The sequence below is a fragment of the Dendronephthya gigantea genome, unplaced genomic scaffold, assembly GCF_004324835.1.
Source record: "Dendronephthya gigantea isolate DGI-Jeju-01 unplaced genomic scaffold, DenGig_1.0 000005F, whole genome shotgun sequence".
Taxonomy (NCBI): domain Eukaryota; kingdom Metazoa; phylum Cnidaria; class Anthozoa; order Malacalcyonacea; family Nephtheidae; genus Dendronephthya; species Dendronephthya gigantea.
This window is the reverse complement of record NW_021163015.1, coordinates 1,559,327-1,579,329: the sequence shown is the minus strand read 5'-3', so window position 1 is coordinate 1,579,329 and position 20,003 is coordinate 1,559,327. Positions and strand designations below refer to the sequence as shown.

General features: G+C 37.4%; 3 protein-coding genes across 3 annotated transcripts; 1 reads left to right on the top strand and 2 right to left on the bottom strand.

Annotated features, from left to right (window-relative positions):
* The first annotated feature begins 3,791 nt into the window (after nucleotides 1-3,791).
* LOC114516090 (transcription factor LBX1-like) lies at nucleotides 3,792-8,332 on the top strand. The gene is made up of 2 exons (XM_028535463.1): nucleotides 3,792-4,190; nucleotides 7,473-8,332. Exons 1-2 carry the CDS (start codon nucleotides 3,881-3,883, stop codon nucleotides 7,814-7,816), a joined length of 654 nt encoding a protein of 217 aa, XP_028391264.1. The 5' UTR covers nucleotides 3,792-3,880; the 3' UTR covers nucleotides 7,817-8,332.
* A 7,159-nt stretch (nucleotides 8,333-15,491) lies between these two features.
* LOC114516021 (cholesterol 24-hydroxylase-like) lies at nucleotides 15,492-17,556 on the bottom strand (the record flags this gene model as incomplete). Its single annotated transcript, XM_028535367.1, has 1 exon — nucleotides 15,492-17,556. A coding segment is annotated over one exon (1,434 nt), but the record flags the coding sequence as incomplete, so codon positions are not given.
* Nucleotides 17,557-17,913: 357 nt separating this feature from the next.
* LOC114516177 (cholesterol 24-hydroxylase-like) lies at nucleotides 17,914-19,800 on the bottom strand. The gene has a single exon (XM_028535578.1). The coding sequence runs from the start codon at nucleotides 19,712-19,714 to the stop codon at nucleotides 18,179-18,181; it is 1,536 nt and encodes a 511-aa protein (XP_028391379.1). The 5' UTR covers nucleotides 19,715-19,800; the 3' UTR covers nucleotides 17,914-18,178.
* Nucleotides 19,801-20,003: the final 203 nt, after the last annotated feature.

The following is a 20,003-nucleotide window of genomic DNA, read 5'->3' as shown; positions in this document are numbered from 1 at the left end:
TGGATTTTGAAGAGTCTAAAGTTTCAAAAGCATTATGTCCAAGAGTAGTACTGATCTATAACCATGATGCCGTAGGAATCAGGTATATTTGGCATTTGTGAAGTGTGTAATCATTACACAGTTTATAGCAAGTTTAATGGTACAACATTCGGAACCAACTGTCGCCTTTGAACTTCCTGTGAATAATTCTCCCATGCATGCTTTCATTCCTCTTTGATCCGGATTCCGGCATGACACAGAAATGGAAGAGCTCAACGAGGGGCTAAATATACAAATACAAAGAGTTCTCTTTGAATAGTTTTCGTTTTGATATCATGTTTACTCGAGCTCAGAGCAATCAACAACATTACTGTCATCGATAGACGTTTTCGCGAATGCCATTCAGTATGCCACCCAATGCGGGCGAGCGTAGGTAAACTATATTATTGCTCAATCGTTGAAAACTGAATCAACGGCATTCCTTCAGGAAACCGTCGAGAATAGTTCTGGTAATTCGTTAATATGCCGAGCTTAGAATGACCCTTAGTCCTGAGATTGTACCAAACGATTGTAAAGATATTGTCAAACGATCGAGGCTTTGGAAGGCTTGTCAGGATGCTATTCAGACACAGCTTAATCCTTGGCTACAACTACCATAAAACAATCGAGCAATGATTGATAACCTTATATAGCCAACTGCATGTATGCAACTAGGGACGGTTCATAACAAGTGCATCACTTATAAGGGTGGTTTATCGACTATCAATGACCCCATATGGTAGCGATAAATGTTGCACATATAAAGCCAATTAATTTCAAATTTTTTTGAGAATTTGTAGCGAATGTCAGGGCGATAAGGTATAGTTGAATGTTGGCTGCGGTGAAATTTTTCCCAAATGAGATTCAGGAAGTTCACCTTTTGTTCGCTAAATGTTTAAGGTCTAAACCAGTTTTTGAAGAACACCTTTTCTGAATTAGCTGCAGCGTCGACGCGATGAGCCATAAACCACAAGGCAAAGTACTTTTGAAGTAATTTTTTCACATTTTTTGTAAGATCCATAATGTCTTATTGGGGAAAGACTACACCAGTATTCAGCGCACAATTAATATTCGCTTATCGTAACCGCATATAACTCGTATATATCTATGTTTTGATTTCAATCGATGGATACTGTAAATACTTTCCAAAATGTTGCTAAACTCTATTGACCAGATGGAAACTTTAAACATAATTATTATATAATAAATATCATGGTTTTAGTCTAATAATTCTAATAGCATAGTTTAAACCTGCCAATTCATGGCTTTATTTTTGGCCCACAAATTGACAGTTGAAGAGGCAAAGCTGTCGAAATACTAAATAAATATTAGAGCGATCTGGGCTTTCAGTAAAATCCCCGTCAGACTAACACGAGCCACCGCTTCGCTGCGGTTTTTGCATATCTTTGGACAGCATCGCCAAATGAATCGCGCAACGCTCGACGCAAAATCTCATCATTGACAAAGCAGACAAACCTAGCTTACTCTTGCGTCAAACACTCGCCAGCGACAGCCGAAGGATTCCAGAGCCACGCTGGTTCCTCACGCTGTCCGCACGTCTAACGCGAAACGTGTTTGTTATTAACACAAAACGTTTTTACTGCACGCTAATCGAGTTACTGTGCTCCGCCCACCCGTTATTGGATAGGGAGAAGCCCATCAAATACCAACGAATTATCTCGGTAAAGGTCCCCATCTTCAGGCTTTTAGACCGCGGCTTAGCCATTGCCAGGGGTTTGTGTAAACTGCGCACAATTTTGGTTTTGTGATACGGGATTTTGTGAAAGGCATCGTTGGTCGTTTAGCCTTCGGAGAAAGCTCGCTAAATGGCCTCGCGGCGTGCTTATTGAAAACACCGTTCTAAATGCTTTTAATACTTCCAAATATGGGAAGCGTGGCTTGTGGAGATTGGGCACGATGCAAACTCTGGACTCTGGATCATCGGCTACAGCGTGCCGCGGACTGAGAAATGCATGGGGATGAATTTGCACTTGCATCGGCTTATCTTTTTTTGTGCTGCTGATCCGAAGCGATTTCTTAAAATTTGTTTTCTAAAAACTGTTTTTTATCGATTGTTTGTGTTTACAGCTATATATAGTAAACCAACCTATATATATACGCTCGTAGTCGGGAAAATTTCACGATTGAACCGATTAAACCTTATGTAGGTTGAGTTAAAGGACCCGCTTCGATGTGCAAAGTAGTAAAAGTCCATAAATTTACTCAGTCAAGTTTCACGCCTGTCACATAATGACAGATGATCAAATAGAAGTACAGAAGCCGAAACGCAGCTCTATAAATAAGCCCACGAGGCTTGCTCGGAAAACTTCACGGCAAGTCATATATTCTATTTTCAGCCCAATTTATTATGATCCTCGATAAGGTTATCTAAAAAAAGAGTCAGTGAATGCATAGATTGTGGTTCGGTTAAGCTGACTGGATAGTTATATGTATGGTATATTGACGATTAGCTACCTGAACTTTCACACCCTGCTATAGCTTGCTTCATGATAAACTAGACGGAAACATAGGGCAAAGCGAAGGTTGAATTCTTAAATGTCCGCAAGGCCAGTTTATCGATTCGAATTCTTCGAATAAATTATGCGAACAAGAGCTCTGGACTTATCTGTGAGATGGCTCAATAATGGATCAATATCCGCAGAGGTCACTTTTTTGAATGTGTTACATCATATCTGAAAAACAATTGCATGTCAAGAAAGCCAATGATGCATTCTGATAACTTTACTATATATGCCAGTCCATACTAAATAAGGCTCTGAGCATTTTTCAGTTTGGCCCGTTTAATTTGCTCCGAAACATTCACCGAAAATAACTTTAATTTAATTAACCTTTTTTTCAAATATGATGTAACACATTTTGTCTTCTTCATGTATATATATTTCCTTTCGACAATAATAACAAATGCCCATCAAAAGGAAAGCTTATCCACCTCTTCATTGTATTGAGAAAAAAAAATCGGCCGCCACACGGAACTTTGATGATTAAAAACTAACCTTACACTCATATATTTCACTCGCTTTAAGTTTTATATTTCTTAGTACACACTCCATAGTATAAAAAACAGCCAATTATGTCATATTATGATCAGCATATCAAGATATTAGGCAAGATTTTTCTACTGCTTTCTACTCTATCGTAATAACCAGCGCGTGTCGACAACATTTCGATTTCAAGTTTCAGAATCCGGGCTTTCTTACGGGTTACGCCTTTGAAAAGATTGATGGTGTCTTGCAAACTGAATTTGCGCATCTGGCCTGTTATCTGCTAGGAGCTATCTTATCTAGGCGCTTGCCAAGTTCTTTTGATTGCGCTCTCGCGAGACTTGAACATCTGTAATGCAGGCAGCGTGTTTTCGAGCCGAAATACGCGTCGTTCCATGATTGTTGGCTTAAAAGTTTTGCCGGTGGCTCAAGCTGACCCCGGTCGCCTCAATCATTGGGTGATTTGACACGTTGTAAGAAAACTACACCTTGATTCTAACGAGATTCGTTAACAAACCTGTTGACAAGATAATTAAATTTGCTCACTAAAATTTTCATTTTCCTGCCTCGATTTCGTGGTCTGTCACGCTGATTCGATTAAGTCGTCTAATCTGTGTTTTGATTGGCCCAAATAGCGCGTATTATTGATGGTTAATCGCTCGGACAGCGTCGTGTCAGTTCTGATCAATTGTAAACGACGCGTTCCGATTGGCTGGGCCAAACTCGCTCAATCATTCGCTACTTGTCCGAGGGCCAAAGAGGATAAGTACGGTCGAGCTATCATGGAGTTACCGCACTATATGCATCGTGTGCGTGCGTTTATGAGATAAAACAACCATTTCACCAATAGCGCTGGGAAGATGAAGGATTCTGGCAGGGAAGAGAGTGATTTTTCAACCCAAACGAGAGAGAACGAAGCCGATGTATCCGAAGATGATGAGGTTCTGGTAAGCGAGCCGAAGAGGACCGTACACGATCACCCCTTCTCAATCGAGTCCATTTTGAACGGCAGGACAAGACGCGCTAGTCCAAAAGTAGCAAAAAACTCCGTGAGCCTGAAAGAAAGACGAGAAATTGAAGAGAACACGTTGCCTTTGAACGCCTTGGAAGAGTTTACAAGCAAAGCTTTTTCCACGATGAGGCCAGAGCGCTTGGCGGATCAGGACGAAGGTACAGCGTGTTGTTAAAATCTTTGTTTTGTTCGAGCTGTATTTCACAGCTTTGTAGGCGCAATTTACTCGTTTCCCACACCTTGCGGGCATGCGGCGAGCTAAATCGCGTATGAAAGTACACAATTTACACGAACAACTTTGTACAGTTCTTCAGCTAAACTACGGATACTTTGGCAAAATTCTACAGTCGTGTTCAACCGTAACCACATCTTTAGTCGTGAATAATTCGAGGGAACGTTATGGGGGGAATAGATATATTAATTAAACAGCGCTCTTTTTATGATTTCTATATGACAACCAAGACAAGGAAACAGCTTGCACACTGCAGTTCGCGGCCTAATGCGATTTGCGCTGATGGAATTAGGAAATTGCATGTATTTCCAAAGTTTACAATTCACGCGCAGCCTTTGCTAATAGCTAGCCAGACGCACAACATTGTGAAGATCGTTATGCTTCAAATTGATACAATCATTTGAAACAAACCACTCAGTTCTAGACTAATCTTTGGTATAGTGCAGTTTCGGAAAATATACTATGAATAATACGTAAAACCTGTTGTATTGCCACCGAGGATTAATCCGCAATTGTGGTCTACAGTCGTGCAAGTATTGTGTAGCTTTAGGTTGTAGCAAAGACGGCAAGCCTTATGTCAAAGTAATGAAACTGCAAATGAATAACAACCAATGAACAAATATTTCGGACAAGATAGAAAGCGTGAATCGTTTCGCAAATAGTTTTAATTGCAGACACAAAAAAAACTCCAAAAGCTCTTCAAAGATCATTGCCAGACATAACTTACCCTTTACTCTTTCAAGTAATGCGATTCTTTTTAACCTAATTCGGCCTGAGACAATAATAAGATTTAACTTCGAAACCGTATCAGAAAATCGCCGTGATTCTACCCAATTCGAAATTGATGCGAAAACAAAAAGGTTGCTCTTTAGGAGTAGGCCGGTTCGGTCCATGAATCATGCTCTTGTACTTCTAATTCTACTGAATTGGTGTCAGTCAAGACAGTCATTAATATAAAGCTGTGATTTTCAGTGAGCGTTCCTTAAAACTGTCTTCATGCCGAAGAAAACCTCTGCGAAAAAATACAAGAGTGAAGTCCATAAAGAATAAAGTTGGCTTTAGGCACGTTTTGTTGCACTAAACAGTCTTAGATAGTTGATGTGGAAATAATGCCAAAATAGAGTTTGAATTAATGAATTTAAAACTGAAAATATTTAATTGTAATCCAAATGTTTCTTCACACCTTGCCTAATGCGATTAAACACGGAAAGGAAATGCTGTTTCAAACTAAATATATGTGTACAAAATACATACAAAAGATAATGCTATTGTTTGTATGTTAATTAAAAAGGAAGAATCAACTTGAAAGAGCTAGTTTGCCAATTAGAAATCAAGCATAAACACATGCGTTGATATATTTGATCCCAGTCTTGCTTATATGATACACGTTTTGACTGAAATTAGCACTATTCAGGAAGGCTTACATTTGTCTTGCATGAAAACTAAACAAAGAGGACCAGAGAACAGGAAACATCGTCCTGATGTTGAAGAACGTGTGGACTATAAACTCTCAGTGATATACTAAGGGAATGATAACCTTTTCATAAAGCAGGATAGCTATATACTTATTAGAGGCACACGCGTCTTCTATTTTAACAAGAAATGGCTCAACTTTAAACAATTCGACTATAGAATAGGAGATGTTTCTTCTAAGTTAAATATGTGTACATTAAGATTAAGGAAACATGGCATGCAAAGCCAATAATTTGTCACCCTGTTTATCAAATCTTCACGACATATTTCACAAGGAATGATCAGGTAGAATACTTTAATTAGGGTAAGTCGAAGTAAAAGCTTATGTGATTTCTTTGTGACTTCGACTGACAATACGCTCTTGTATAGAGATTACATAGGCATATATATCAGAGCCTATATGGTTTCTGAGGGCTGTTTATCAAAATCTTGTTTAGTCAGCTGACAGGAAAAGCCCAAGTTAAACAAGTAGTTAGTTTTTTTCCATCAGTGTCATTTCGCTTGATGCGTTTTGACTGGAATATAGGAAATCCAGTTCTTTTATGTTAAATATATGTACAAGACTATACGCTCAATTAAATGGATATAGGAAATTGCCGTGTGAAATGCAGCACTTGTTTTTGTGCGTTGTGTATTTATGTGAAAATCGCCAGTTTGTTTGCGAATTAACTATTTAAATACGAGAAGATTTGCAGACGTGCGACTATCTTCGCAAACCATTGTTGATATTAGACGGGTTTTTATACCGACAATTTTAAGCGCAATAGATTTTCGCTTCGTTTCACGACGCCAAAGTCGAAATATACGAGCTCTCTGTTTGGATGAACTTCGAGCGAAAACACCTAAATTGCCATCGATAGTTGTCATTGCTTAAGTCAAGATTTCGAAAACCTTTGACAATATACATTAAATATGTGCATATAGCTTTGAAATTGTCATTCATGAATCATGTTAAATGATTGTGTGGAATATATTTTCTTATTATCCTAACTCTAGAGTAAGTAGAGTTTATATTCTATTAACAATAAACTTTAACTTCTAATTGTGTACATCACATGCATGCACTTCGATCTCTAGTGGCTTCTTCGTATAAATCTTTTTGAAAACGTTAGAGAGGTTTACACAATGGATTAACATTCACCGCGTCCAATTCCGATAAAGTTTTGAAATAACTAATGATAATGTTGACCGAAGTTTAATTATTGCTGGCGATAAAAGATAGATTCGGGAGCATGCAAGAAGAAAGACGTGAATAGCTTCACAATTTATCAAAAGAAAAGCTTCTCCACTGTCAACCTATAAGAAACTACGACAAAACATCTCGCGATTTCGCGAATTTTTCTCTGGCAACCGAGAAACCAACTTAGCTTTGGATATTTCATAAATTTGCCGCGCAGCGAACGTTTGTATGTTGAACTTGTTAAAGCATAGCTATATAACTATCGAATTCATCACTAAAGAACGGTTTCGACCATGTTAAATTAAGTGGATATCAGATTCAGTTCATATAGAAGAGAATTTAGGTTTGAAATATTTTAATTCTGATTGACAAAAGCCGCAGCTTGTCACGCCGGACATTTGAACTGCATCTAAACTGACTCCTTATCGATTTCGCGTATGGCAGAATCAATGCGGGTGCTAATTCTGTCAATCTCTAACCAAAACCGTCTGTAAAAATAAAAAATCAATGGCTATTAACCAAGCATAACAATTTGTTTTTTCAACACCATTACAGAACCTGTTATTATCCGCGAAAGGCTGAGAATTTTCACGTCGACCAAAGCGGCGACAACGAAGAAGACGCGAAGGAAAGCGCGCACTTGTTTCACGAACCAACAGATCTACGAGCTCGAGAGGCGCTTTCTCTACCAGAAATACCTCTCACCTCAAGACAGGGACGAACTCTCGGAGATGCTAAACCTCTCGAACGCGCAGGTCATTACGTGGTTCCAAAATCGACGCGCAAAACTCAAAAGGGACATCGAAGAGATGCGAAACGATCTCGCAGCGACCAGAACGCTCCACGCTTCGCAACCCGTTTGCACAGACTTCCACTGCAGATTTACCGATTGTAGGTGAAGACGCAAGTGTTGGGGTTGTATATAGGGCAAGCAAACGCATGCATAGCCAAAGGCACAGAACCGGCCAAGCTGGTTGTAGACCAAAACAAGACATTTCACGATTAATATTGTTTATATATTGTACCTGGATGTTGAACCGCGGACCAAATGATATCGAATTATACACATGCTAACAAGATGACCACTTCGAAATGTATCTTGTATACTTTGAAATTCTGGTCACATTGAGTTCGGGTCAATGTATCTTCTTATTGCCATCGCTTATATAATCAGTGCTTGATTATGGATACCCATTTCTATACCATACCGTTTACGGGCCTGAAATTTTCCCAACCTGACTTCATTGAAGCCTCATGCATACGTATATAGATAGATCTTTGGGGGCAAACGTTAAAAGTCGAACGAGAAGGCTTAAAGGCCTTAGATTCCGGTATATATGTATATATATATAGTTAAGTTGTTATTTCATTCGAAAGATGTGTTTTATGCATAGAGATGTAATATAATTAAATATTTAAATCATTATATATTACCGCCTTATCTATTGGCTTATATATATACTATATATGATTTCTTGCCTAAATTATTCAAATGGATCGATCGATCGGTGTGTGGTGATCGGTGAAAATGGTTAATTCATCTGCTTCGACATGCATGCATCAGAAGTTCTTTTTGGTACTGTGGAGCATTGAAAAATATGTCCCGGCTCAAAGTCTTATAATCACAAACAGTCTCGTACAGTTTTCATTTCTCCTACATATTTTCGCAGCCTCACTGTATAAATATAAACAGAAACATCACTGCCCGTATGTAATGGCAACAAATTTTTCGGATCGAAAATATTTTCCGGGTAATCCATCAATTGGAAGCATTTATTAGGGAATGATAGATGATTTTAGTTGTGATATCAGAGTTCAAGTCAACATCCCCTCATATTTGAACCTTGAATTAATTAGGCAAGATTCAGTACAGTCGTAGTCAGAAACATAATAACACCTCTTTCATTTTTCAAGTTGAATACAAATGGAAAGAAATTCAGTGTACATTTATAGCATGAACATCGCCGGACTGAATATTCTGATACATGTACACTTATCTGCATGGACGAATATGAAGAGAAGCTCAAGCATTTTAAGAACTGATAAGCAGCGAGTCTGCATGCCTGTGTACAGATAGCAATGACCCTGCAGCTGGTATTAAAGTTTATCAATTTAACGTCCAATGCAAAGAATTTCGCCTATGCTTTCCTGACAAAAATATATACATGCATGCATAATACATTGTTGTCGCTCAGGATCTCGTTCAATGCTTCACTGCAGTGTACATTATTGTTCCTTATAGCTATGAGGCAAAAGTGGGGCAGTGATCATGAGTTAGCTACAACGTACAGTGTCCAAATAACTCTTAGCTTGCAGACTGTTCTTCATTCTACTATGAAAACAAGTAAACAACGAAATGTGCATGCATGTATGTGCTATATTATACTTGTTTATAGTTGGTTAAACATTCGTATTTGTCCAGAATAACTCAAAAATGTTCAATAATTTTCGTTCATTTAAAATTCCGGAGGAACATCAGTTATTCTTCATCAGTTATCGGTTTCCTTTATCACGAAAAGTGCACGAGGTTTATCATATATAGCTATATACGATAGCCTATAATATATAAAGTGACCATATATATGCAATAATGTTTATCAGATAATGTTTACATTAGATGCAAATATTAAGTTTTTGATTGTTCGTTTAGTTACTAAAGAAGTCCATATAGTTACATATTTGTTCAGGTTCAAGTTTAGGAATATAAATATTTTCAGCCTGTAAACATACGTGCCTAGCTGTCTTATCAACTCCATGTAAACATTTTTACGCCTCGTGGGCCTTTCCAGTTGCAATAAAACACAATGGATTGAAAAACCGAATGTTTCTTATATAGCGTGCAATGCAGCAAAAACACTAATGAGAACTAAATATCGAGAGATCTTTGGGAATAGCTATTGGTTAGTTCGAGCTTGGTATGTATACTAGCTTGACCTGTCCCGGCATGTTCCTGCAGAGGACTATATTTCCTAGTTGGTAATCTATCTATTCAGTAGACATTTCTAGGGTTTTTTTTTATACTTTACAGTTGAATCGATAGGTTGGAAAGGTTAATGTATGTATAGAAGCCTGAGTCTGAGAAGTACTTGAATCTTAGAAAACGTCATGCATTTATACCTCTCAGTGTCTGAAAGTGAAGTGGTGCATTTATAGCCCACATCTAGCTGACATGCAGTGATCTAACTCCAATAAATTTTGAAGCCACAAAGGCTACATTGGAAACTCCCCCCCTGTTTTGAACAAATTTAATGAAAAAGACCTATATGATATCAGACTTTGCGAGAAATGTTACAATGCACTTATTCCAATAATATATACACTTATATTTAACGGCATATAATCGCTGGAAAAATCCTTCTTAAACATACATTGAGTTGAGACATGCATGTACACAATTCTACAGATTCCTTCAATCACTGGCTTCGTAAATATTTTGCTTATCAAAGAAATCAAATATGTTTTCATATCAACACGATATTTGCCTTTTTCTCTGGCTTGGTGATAAGCGGGCATATTATTTTGTTTATGATGGATCAGCTAAGACACATGCATTTTATTTATTTTCCTTGATTTTTTACATTTTTTAAGACTGATCCTTACCAATTGGCTTGCAGACATTATGCAAAATATTGCGAAAATAAACTATTTGGAAGGCCAATAAACTAAAAAAAGGAAGGCCAAAATTGGTAGCTCTGCATGGACGAAACGGGACACCGTCTCTGAATTTTCGTTCAAAAAATTGCTATTAAATGAGTCGGTATATAAACATTATATAATATATTGTCTTGGGAAGAGTGCTAAGTGATAAATCCTATTCATAGGAAGTGTGGGTGAGTCAGGATTTCGCTGGCTAGCAAAATTTCAGTGCCATTATCTAATCTGATAGTCTGATACAAAGGCTAGATTTATCAATTTCATAATAAAAACTTTCACGAATCCTCAAACTACGACGAAGAATTTGCACAACAGGGTTTGATAAGTATTATGATTTTGTCTATGAGTTACGGAAAATGCTTTTAACCTTCATGTCAATTTCAAGAAATCATCCAAGAGTTTTCCACAAACGACATATTTAGACAACCATACATGGAACATTAAGCTTTAATGACCTGAAGTGGATTGCAGACTGCCAGTAGCAGTCAGGTCAAATGCTCTTACATAAGTCAAAATTCGTCATAACGCCTCACAACTAGTCTATGTAGATACCTCTAATTACATGAGCACATCAGACCGTCATAATACCTCATAATGTAAACACTTATAGATTATACGCGATTCTCGTTTGCAAGCGAATCTATATATATAGGGCGGAAGACATGCTATTATATTTGGTGCCAGTAATTGTTCATGATGGTTGCGTTTGTTGTTGAGTCTGTTCAGCTATTACTTAACATGCCGAAATACAATTAGTCCCGTTATAAGAAACAGTAAACACCTACAGTCATCTAAATCGTGATTCATGATTGATACCTCGTCTGCATGCAAAAACAATGTAGGCAGACCTACTTCTATATATATGTGCCTAGAATGGCCAGTTCTCTACTCCAGTTGCTCGTGCTATTAAATTAAACGCGGCCATTACCAAATCCATTTTCCTCTGCAAAAAGAGGATTTTACCTTTTAGCAGCAGACGGATAGTTGGCGCGTTGAAGTATTTTCTATTGTCTCGCGGTAAGCTGCATAAGCCATTCCGTTCGGAATTATATAGGTGGCAATGTGCCATAATGCGCTCTTTTCTACTGTAAAGGAGTGTCCTGATGCCTTGCCTGTCCTAAAGCCGATTTGTCATCATAAGTACAGCTTGATATCATGTTATATATGATCAAGTCTCGAGAAATTTTATCTCAAATTCATTTCCATGCGGAAATCATGATAATTTGGTCTTCTTAATTAATTAATCAATCTTCCCGCGGAATCGACTTGTGGTGTTCTTTATGCTTGACAAAGTTGATGAAAACATTCTGAGAAGTCATGCAATGGCAGGGCAGGCTTCAACATTCGATTATCATAAATTGTGTAATATTTGTGTACTTTATACTTCCTCTAGTCGAAACTTCGAGAAGTGTTTTGTCTATTTTAGGCAGTTGTTATACCACATTTGATACTTTACACTTTACTTTATATGCATTTAACGCGAAGTAGCTTGTTAATTCACGAATTTGAGGTTCTTAAATATTCTTTGGAATCAATTCTTTTGGTACCAATAGCATCGTCTTTCAGGTAACTTAAATTCAAAATTGGGCATCAGTAATTTCTGACTAACGCTGGATCCGCCACTGTGAAATTAACTGTGCGATTCGACAAATATTATTCAACGTATAACGTTGTGTTTTTTCTTGCCTTTTGCCACGCATAGGATATCGTACACAAATTAACAGATGCGGAAGACTAAACTGTCATAGGTAATAACACGGATAAAATATTGACAGGTTTGCTTTTCCTAAACAAACTTTGCCTGTAATGGGAATAACGGCTGTTTCTCTTCTCAAATGAAAACATAATGGTAATCAAACAAACTGCTCTGTCGGTTTCACGATAACCGGAGCTCGAACCGGAGTTCCCAAGCCGTGGAAACGATAACCCATCGTACCGTTGTAATATTGCACTATTCTTTCCAACACCGGCGACCAACGTCATTGTAAAAAAAAATAAAGATCCAAAATTTCACAGCGAAGTAAATTGTAATGCCGCAGGAAAAGGAAGAAATTGCCACGCGAAAAGAATCAGTTGTGAATTTATAATAATGATGATTAATTAAATTTTTCAGACAACGCGACCATTAAGATCAGAAATGTTAAAGTGGCAATTTCGCATGGCGTGACAAAAGTTAGTTATTTAATCATTTGCAAACGTGATCTCCAAGTGTTTGTTCGCGTTAACACTAAGTAAACACGCGCTGAGGAATACAGGTGTGAATTTTTAAACGTCTTTCAGACATGTCGTTCTTGGCGCCATTAGTCGAACACCGCTAAAACAGATATCGAAAAGATAACGAATTGTGACATGTAAAGATCTGCAGGGGGGGGGGGGCTACAAGGCGAAGATCATATACGCAAAATCATACCCATCTAAAGTAACCCAGTTTCAATTTCTTTGACTTTCACCGTCAAATAATTTTCATCTTATTTGAAATGTACTTCCAATTAAAGAAGTGCGTTTAATTTAAAATTCTCTCAGGGCACTGGCTGCCACTGGCACTGACTAGATAGTTTAGAGGGGTGTTTTGCCGTAAGCGGCGAAAATTCACAAACCGGTCATATTTTTAATTAAAATTGAGTAATCCGTTAAGAATATGGCGGTGAAACTGCTTTTACCCTGCTAGGCAGATGTAAATAATAACATACATGAGTGCAGAGTTCTTGAAACACTTTAAAATACCAGAAATCTGTCTATACTGAAATACAACTCAGACTAGAGAGGCGATCTGGCCGTTTTTGTCGTAGAAAGGATGGCGCCTTTGGTACACGTGTAGGCTGGTAACCAGTTCGTCTTGTACGGAAAACCTCTTTAACCCCACCTTCGACGTTTTGCCGGAGTTTTGACGGGGAGCTTTCTTCAGAAACGTTACTTAGTGAGTTACTTAGTGTCAATTATCAATGCTAACCGGTACCGAAAAAGATGGATTTGTCAGTATCTAAATTTTCAGTCAACCCGACCCACATACTGCAAAGCCAATAATAAAACCGCTCATTATATTGATATTTAAGAATGAAATTCAAGGTTTTTGTCTCAGAAGCACGCGGTTCGTGACCCCCCCCCGTTCCCATTACGAAGGTTAAACTGTTAAAGTCCGTTTCCTAGACAGCCGGTTAGCATCAACTGCGCAAAATTCAAAAGCCTCTCCCATATAAAGCGTTTGAAGAGCTGCTTTTGAAATAATCTTACTCCTGCAAGTGCTTGGTTTCTCTGTGTGCCTTTAATCGACGTGTTATCAAGTGATTAAATTAACTCAGCAATTGTAAATAAGATGGATTGTTAGAACTAGATATCTCTCTTTAATAGCCGACAAAAGGCGCCTTGATTCTAAACTGCTTTTCATACCATAGTTATCGGCTACTTATCGACTTCCCACAAGTTATACACTCAGCCGTGACGCGTATATATTTGATCGCATGATATATGGTGTAGAACTCTATATTTAACTAATTATGTTTGCCGCGTTTTCATACATTCGTGTACTCTTCGGATAGTTGATTAGTTCATTGAGCAATTGCGTTGATAAAATCACCGATGTTAAGAACATCAGCTCGGCACGCGATCGGGTGGTGAAGATGTTAGCCCGCGAGAGGTTCTAAATAAATGGCAGTAAAGAAAACTGTCGTTCAGCTGTCGAAAACACGTCGAGGGCATGGGTTAATTAGGCATTCTAAGTTTTACATAAACGAAGAGGCGGAAACAGCTCCACTTCAGTGCGGCTTTTAACGCGATGGCTTTCCAATACTGCATGGGTGTCTACTGGGTGAAAAATAACCACAGGGCACTGACTAGATAGTTGAGACTTGAGAGGTGGCCCACTTCACATGGAGGTCGGTAAAGATTTGCCGATTTCTACCTTTCGAACTCATCGACAATGAGTCGAAATATCACCGCAAAATCACCATCTTTCTCGGCGTCTTGTTTCTCTCAGCTCTACGAGATGTTGCTTTTCAAAGCATATTTATGTTGTTTTCTGCAACAAGAGAGCATGATAAAATTTCTTTTCCAAGAATGATTATTATACATTCCTGTTTAATATGGCATGGACCAAGGTCTTTTTTCTTATGCCATGCATCTCTCCTATCTCTTTCTCGAAGGTATGAATAACAAGGTTGAAGTTTGTAAATTGTAATAATGTACAACTTGCGACCAGAAATGGGCGAACGTCAAAGAAGCGAACAATACCCACTTGTCTATATGGTGCGCTGTCAATATGCCACTGCTGATAAATTAATATGCGCAGCTGCAACGAGTCTAAGATGTACAAGGCGACAACGCATCAGCCAGGATGGCGGAAAAAACAATCGGTTTTTATCAACTTAATTCCACTAATACCTCTCAACTAATTGATTTCAACTGTGACATTAATTGAAAACTGTCCGGAAACTGGTCCCGCCTTGTTTTATTAAATGTTTTCTCTCATTAAGTCTTATCATCAGCTCATCTAGCAAACACGTTGTGCGGTCATGCAACCAAGCGCGCATTTCTATTCGACACGCGAGCGCACGCAATGAGACGTGCTTAATTAACGTACGCTGCGCATTAACAGTGATACTAATAGAATGAGTAATAAAACACAGTAAATTTTTATTTGTTTTACTAGGTTTTGGTCACATAACATTTGTTCGCAATATTACTTGGCAAATTAAAATACAATAATTTACAGTAAAATGCATCTTGTTTTTGAAAACGCTCCCAGCTGAATAATTTGAATAGATTTGTGAGTAATCAAATTCTATAAAATACGGTAATATACTGTATATAAAGTGTATATTTCGAACCAAAATGTATTGAATTGAATTGAATTTATTAATAATCTGGATAGCAGCTTACAAGAGCTGAAGTATACAGAATTATTTAAAGTAAGAATACCCAATATACAAATACACAGTAAAAATATTGAATTTACGAAAGGAAATTTACTTGGGAAATTATTTTTAAAAAAATTCTAAAAACTACTTTAACGAGTCATTATAAGCTACGATAATAAACGGTAAAAACGAGTTTCTAAAACGATTAGTTTTACAGTCAATTAGGTTGACATGGTGTTCATTATGGTGTATATTTATATAAATCCTGCTGTGCAAGTTCTAACTATTATAGTGTAGAAGATTAGTGTAAATCTACAAAATAACAAAAGCATGCACAAAGTCTAACTTCCTCTATCTAAATTTTGGATGTTTTACAAAGGACAAGGTTTTGTGAACTTTGCAAGCCTTTCTTTTAATTAGGGCTAGTCTATCAAATAAAATTCTTAAATCCCATCAAGTACATCTTGGTCTATCACCAGCAATAAACACATAATTTTTACATGATCATTAAACAGTAAATTATTGTTCATCATACCCAATCTTAAAAATGCCTATGAACTTCACACCATCTCAAGGTGTTATAGTTATAGTTGCCCTTTCCAATTACATTTGGTCAATTTGATTTGGCAGAAGTTTAAACTGAAACTAACTTTTCAAGACATCACTGTAGGTTGATTGCAAAATAATCAGACACTACATTACCCATCAGCACGTTTGTTAATTTCACACATCACACCATCTCGAGGTGTCATGATCGTTCTTTGGAGCATTCTATCAGTTTGATTAGGCAAAAGCTTGAGTTGAAACTTTTGAAGCAGTTTCACCAGGATTACTTTGGACTCAAACTTTGCAAATGTTTGCCCAATGCAATTACGAGGTCCAAGAGAAAAAGGAAAATATATTGTGCTCAAGTTTGGGATGCTTGCAGGATCAGCAAATCTTTCAGGATTGAAAACTTCAGGGTCTTTCCAAATTTCAGGATTCATAGCCATCATAAGGGAATAAGTAGAAAGCAAACTTCCTTTTGATATTTTATAACCTCCAATTGTAATCTCTTTACCTAAAATTCTTCCTGGAATGCCTATGACAACAGGGTGTTTCCGTAGACTTTCTGCCAATACCTGTCCAGTATATTTGAGTTTTGCTAAATCTTCAAACTCGACTTCCTCTCTGTCACCCAACACTTCTTTGATTTCATTCAAAAGCTTTTCTTCAACATGAGGGTTGCTCAAGATTTCATATAAGGTAAATGCGAATGAGTTTGCTGTTGTGTCTTGGCCAGCAAAAAATATTGTTATAAACTCATCAATGATGTCCATGCTTGTTAGGCTACCATCATTAATTAAAAGACTTAGCAAGTCATTAGGTGCTTCTTTTTTTCCAGCAAGTTCCTTCTTTCGTGCCAAAATACACTCTAACGCAAATTGTCGAAGGAATTTTGCTGCATTTATTTGAACTCTTTGCGAATCTTTCTGAAATATTTCGAATTGAAAAATCCCCAAAACTGCAGCAGGTAAAGGAATGTCTATGTTTGCTTGTACTCCTCTGAGATAGTTGCGAATTGCAGAGGGAAATGGTGATTCAGGGTCTTCAATTGCATTGGTATTGATGTTGAATGACACTTGACTAATAGCTTCAAGTGTCACATTTGTAAACTCTTTAACCATACTCACATGCTCTCCATCAGCAGCTACCTTGCCCACGCGAATCAAAAATCTATTGGAAACATTGTTAATATTTCCCATGAAATCTTTTAAGCATTTTCGGTGAAAAGCAGGGTTCATAATATGTCGTCTCTTACGCCATGATGACTTGTCAGTATTTGTAATTAAGCCATATCCCAGAGCTCTCTCGCCGAATATAAACCCCACTTTTTCATATACAAAGGATGCTTTGTGTAGATATTTGTGGTTGTTTATAAACACTTGTCGGACGTAACTTGGATCAGCAAGATATACCACAGCTCTGTGGAACAGCGTAAGCATAAAGATTGATCCATACTTGAATCGTTGTTCCACAACAAACTCAATAAATGTCCGGCCTGTCAGTTTCTTGTATTTCCATATGTCTGGAAGGTTGCCAAGTATGAAACTTGAACGAGGTGGTCCTGGCAAATGAGCGTAGCATTGGTGTAAATATTAAATGCAAGTATAGCATGAAACACAAGAACAAACAAGGAAATCCCGCCAAAATTACACCAAAAGGCAATAAAAGGTAGGTTGAAATGCAGAAATTCATTATTTTTTTCAACTTGAAACTACTTTTGTCTCTGTATATTACGCCTGATGATACTTGATCTGATGAAGATTATCCAAAACAGGGGAGGATTTTCAGGGGGGGGGGACGCACCCCGCCCTAAAATTCTGCTGAATTCTATCACGAGGAAAGGTTGTTTAAAATATTGTTCAAAAATCATCTCATTATGGCCATTTTAATTTGCTTTATCTACTGCTCATAAATTAACTTGCAATTATTTTCTTTTTCAACTGGTAATCAAATCACTTCACATTCAGAACTATATAAATTTATATAGCAGAATAATAGTATAACATAATATAGTATAGGATACAGTATAATAATAAATTAACCAATTTCATCTTTGACTTTCATATTTGTACTAACAAACATGTATTTATACATGCCCTTCTACAGTACGATTTCAATCAAAAGAAAGTGAAAAAAATTATTAATGAAAATTAAAAAAATAGTGAATTTATTATGCATTTGACGTCAAAAATTAATTATCCATAAGAATTAATGATTCTTACGATTGTTCACTTTACACACGACACCATCCCGAGGTTTCGTGGTCATCTTTTGGAGCATTCGATCAGTTTGATTGGGCAGAAGTTTAAATTGAAACTTTTGAAGAAGTTTCACCAGGATGACTTTGGACTGAAACTTTGCAAATGTTTGCCCAATACAATTTCGAGGACCAACAGAAAAAGGAAAATGAGTCATGCTTAAATTTGGAATGCTTGCAGGATCAACAAATCTCTCAGGGTCAAAAATTTCAGGGTCCTTCCAAATTTTTGGATCCATTGCAAAGAAAAGGTTATTGGAAGAAATAACACTTCCCTTTGGTATATGATAACCTCCAACTGTTATCTCTTTTTCTAAAATCCTAGATAGTGCACCTGCTGTGATAGGGTGTTTTCGTAGACTTTCCTCCAAAACCTGGCCAGTGAATTTGAGTTTTGCTAAATCTTCAAACTCAACTTCCTCTCTGTCACCCAGCACTTCTTTGATTTCATTCAAAAGCTTTGCTTCAACATGAGGGTTGCTCAAGATTTCATATAAGGTAAATGCTAATGAGTTTGCTGTTGTTTCTTGACCAGCAAAAAAAATTGTTAAAAATTCGTCAATTATCTCCTCCTTTGTTAGGCTACCATCATTAATTAGAAGACTGAGTAAGTCATTAGGTACATCCCTTTTTTCATCAATGGCCTGCTGTCGAGCTGAAATACAATCTGAAGCAAATTTTCGAAGAAACCGTGCTGAATTTATTATTACTCTTTGGGAATCCTTCTGAAATAGTTTAAATTGAAAAATTGCAAGAAATCTAGCGCTCAAGGGAAAGTCAAGTTGTTCTTGTACTCCCTTGAGGTAGTTACGAATTGCTGAGGGAAATGGTGATTCTGGATCTTCTATTGCATTGGTATTGATGTTGAATGACACTTGACTTATAGCTTCAAGTGTAACTTTTGAAAACTCTTCCACCATACTAACATGTGCACCACTATCAGCTACCTTGCCCATGTTTACTAAAAATCGTGTGGAAATGTTGTTGAAATTGGACATGAAATCCTTCAAGCATTTTCGGTGAAAAGCTGGGTTCATAATATGTCGTCTCTTACGCCACGAAGACTCGTCTGTATTTGTAACTAAGCCATATCCGAAAGCTCTCTCACCGAATACAAATCCTACTTTATCATAAACAAAAGATGACTTATGTAGATATCTGTGGTTATCTATAAATACTTGACGAACATAGCTTGGATCAGCAAGATATACCATAGGTCTGTGAAACAATGTAAGCACAAAGATAGATCCAAACTTGAATCGTTGCTCCATCACAAATTCACTAAATGTTCTGCCTGTCGCTTTCTTGTATTTCCATATGTCTGGAAGGTTGCCAAGTATGAAACTTGAACGAGGTGGTCCTGGCAAATGAGCGTAGCATTGGTGTAAATAATGCAGATATAGCATGAAACCCAAGAGCAGACAAAAAAATCCCGCAAAAATTACACCAAAAAGCCACAAAAGGAAGGTTAAAATTCCGAAATTCATGTTTTTATTTAACTCGAAATCGTTTGAAATCTTTCCCTGAGTACTTTTCCTAACTGGAAACTAGCCTTGAGCTCAAGGTAGACGTAAACGACTAAGGTCTGTAAATACGGCCAGCCCTTAGTGCACTCTCATTGGCTGGAGTCAAACGTAATCCCAACCTCGTGCCCAAGGTCTTCTGTGACGTAATCGCAATTTTCACAAAATCGTTAACCAATTAGAGTTGGAGAATTAAATTACTTGGTCTGTGGTCTGGGTTAGTGCGTTTAGGTCTTTAGGACAAATTCTGTTC